This window comes from Dipodomys ordii, unplaced genomic scaffold (assembly GCF_000151885.1).
Source record: "Dipodomys ordii isolate 6190 unplaced genomic scaffold, Dord_2.0 Scaffold128, whole genome shotgun sequence".
NCBI lineage: Eukaryota > Metazoa > Chordata > Mammalia > Rodentia > Heteromyidae > Dipodomys > Dipodomys ordii.
In genome coordinates, this window is record NW_012267344.1 from 1,803,319 (window position 1) to 1,805,843 (window position 2,525).

General features: G+C 53.3%; 1 protein-coding gene across 1 annotated transcript in view; it reads left to right on the forward strand.

Annotated features, from left to right (window-relative positions):
* Positions 1-1,741, forward strand: part of Sec22c (SEC22 vesicle trafficking protein homolog C (S. cerevisiae)) — a 21,106-nt gene extending 19,365 nt beyond the window's left edge. Inside the window, exon 3 of the mRNA XM_013030237.1 lies at positions 1,689-1,741. Coding sequence (XP_012885691.1) covers positions 1,689-1,741 — 53 coding nt within the window. The remainder of the gene's footprint in view (positions 1-1,688) is intronic.
* The last annotated feature ends 784 nt before the right edge of the window (positions 1,742-2,525 follow it).

Sequence of the window (2,525 nt, forward strand, 5' to 3'; positions counted from 1 at the left end):
TGCTGAGATAATTATTTAGGAGAAAGAATTTCCTGCTATTTACTAAGAGAATTGCTAGACCTAGAGAATTGCTAGATCCAGGTCTCCTTGAGGTTTACTATTAAAGAAGAAACAGGAAAGATCTATTTGGGAAAGTTAAGGCCTCTGTAAAGATAGATAATGGTTAATTGGTGACAAACATCATAATCATTGTATTCCTTAGAGATAAGCCGGAAACAAGTGCCTGTCAGGCGATCAGCTGGTGACCACCTAAAAATGAAGCCATGCAGCAAGATTGTGTAACCTTTTGCCCTTTCTCATGAAGACTTCTGTTATAAAAGTTGGCTATCCTCTGCATTAAATCGCACTCAGCATCCACTCCTCTTGTGTGTGAGTTGTCTGTTTGCCATCTCCCCATCCTATTCCAGGTTCCTCCCCTAGGTATCCTCCGTCGTCCCGACAGAACCCAGTCCGCGGCAAGGGACTGGGGAAAGAACTGAGGGACCCCATCTCAACATACAGGTCGGGTGTGACAGTGTGACCTGTAATCCCGGCGGCGTGGGAGGGGCAGGCAGGCAGCTCATGGGCTCGCTTGGGGGAAAAAATCAAATACAAACAGGACCAGCCTGTGGTCCCAGATACTCAGGAGGCTGAGATCTGAGGATCAGGGTTCAAAGCCCGCCCGGGCAGGAACGTCCGTGAGACTCTTACTGCTGATGAACCACCAGAAAACCGCAAGTGGCGCTGTGCCCCAAGTGGTGGAGCGCCTGCCTACTGTACAGTTCTGAATTCAGGCTCCAGGACTGTTTCCAAGTATTTTTTTGTTCCAATCCTGAGGCTTGATCTCAGGGCCTGAGCGCCATGCCTGAGCTTCTCGCTCAAAGCTAACCCTGTCTCTTGAGCTGGTGCTGAATTGGATCTAAGAGTCTCCCGTACTTTCCTGCCCAGGCTGGCTTTGAACTGCGATCCTCAGACCGCAGCCTCCCGGGTAGCTAGGATGACAGGCGGGAGCCACGGACACTTGGCTATATTATTATTATTTTATATAGGATTTCAGTTACTGAGGAATAGTCTCAGGAAGCAAGATCTTTTGTTCACAGTCTAGATTTGGGTAAAGATCCTTTGTCATGGTTTTGGTCAGGTGTGGGGCTTGAACCTAGGGCCTGGGTGCTATCCGTGACCTTTGCTGCTCAAGGCTAGCGCTCTACCACTTCGATCCACGGCGCCACTTCTGGTTTTCTGGTGGTTCATCCGAGATGAGTCTCACGATCTTTCCTGTCCTGGGCTGGCTTTGAACTGTGGTCCTCTAGATCTTGGTTCCTGGAGTAGCTGGGATGGCAGGTGTGAGCCACGGGGCCCGGCTGCCGTGTTGACATGCTGGAAATGACTGGCCAAACTTGCCGTGCTCTGGGTTAGGGTTATCTGGTGAGCTCTGCCCGCTTCTTTGTGGGGGGGTGTGGGGGGGGTTGGGTGTGCTGTCTCTTTGGGGATCCAGAGTTTCCTCTGGCTGGGAAGCCTGGCTCCCAGGATCCGTAGCTCTGCCCACCCCCCTAGGACAGAGCCCACGCACCCCCTAAGGCTAGGCTGGCAGATGGAGGCATTTTTTAAAGACAAGACAAAAAAAAAAAAACACCCGTGGAAGGCTGGAGGGGGAACATCATCCTTAGCTCCTGCTTAGAACCAGCTGTTCCCCATCCTGGACCAAACAGGACCCGGATATGAGCAGATCCCATCCTGGTCCTCAGCCTCCAGCCCTGGGTGAGCCATTGGTGCTGGGGGGGGGGGGAAGGGGAGGAAGAGGAAGTTGGCTCACTTTCTCCCCCCCCCCTCTATCTTTACAGGAAAGAGAGTCTTGCCCACACACGCTTGGCCGGCGGGTGGGGAGAGAGGGGGGGGGAAGAAAAAGAAAAATCTGTCACACCACAAATGTGAATCTGAAATCTCATTAGAAAGAACCACACGGCTCCAAAATAGAACCCGCAATCCGCCAGCTCGTGACATCGTGCAGGGAAATCTTGGAACCCTAGCCTAGCCTGGCCCCGCCAAGAGAAGCAGCCAGAGGGAGAACGTTCGAGAACATTCTAGAACATTCCCCGCCCAGCAGAAGGCAACCCCCGTGAGATTGCTAAGTTTTAGCTGGTCTGTGCCCACCCCCCCCCTCACAGGTTCATGGGGGAAGGTTCCTGTTGGTAGACACACTCAGGAATCCTCACTCCGTTTATGTATTACTATTATTACTACCAGTCCTGGGGCTTGAACTCAGGGCCTGGGCGCTGTCCCTCAGCTCCTGCCCTAAGGCTACAGCTCTACCACTTGGAGCCATAGCTCCACTTCCAGTTTTCGGGAGACAAAGAGTCTCACGGGGACGTTCCTGCCCGGGCTGGCCTCGAACTGCGATCCTCTAGATCTCAGCCTCCCGAGTAGCTGGGATGACAGGCGTGACCCCTTTAAGTTCCCTGGCCAGGGAGCCTGAGGAGATGCCAGGTAGGCGGAGAGCTAGGGGGTGGAGGTGGAGTTTTTGGGGGGGCCAAGGCGCAGGGTGACAC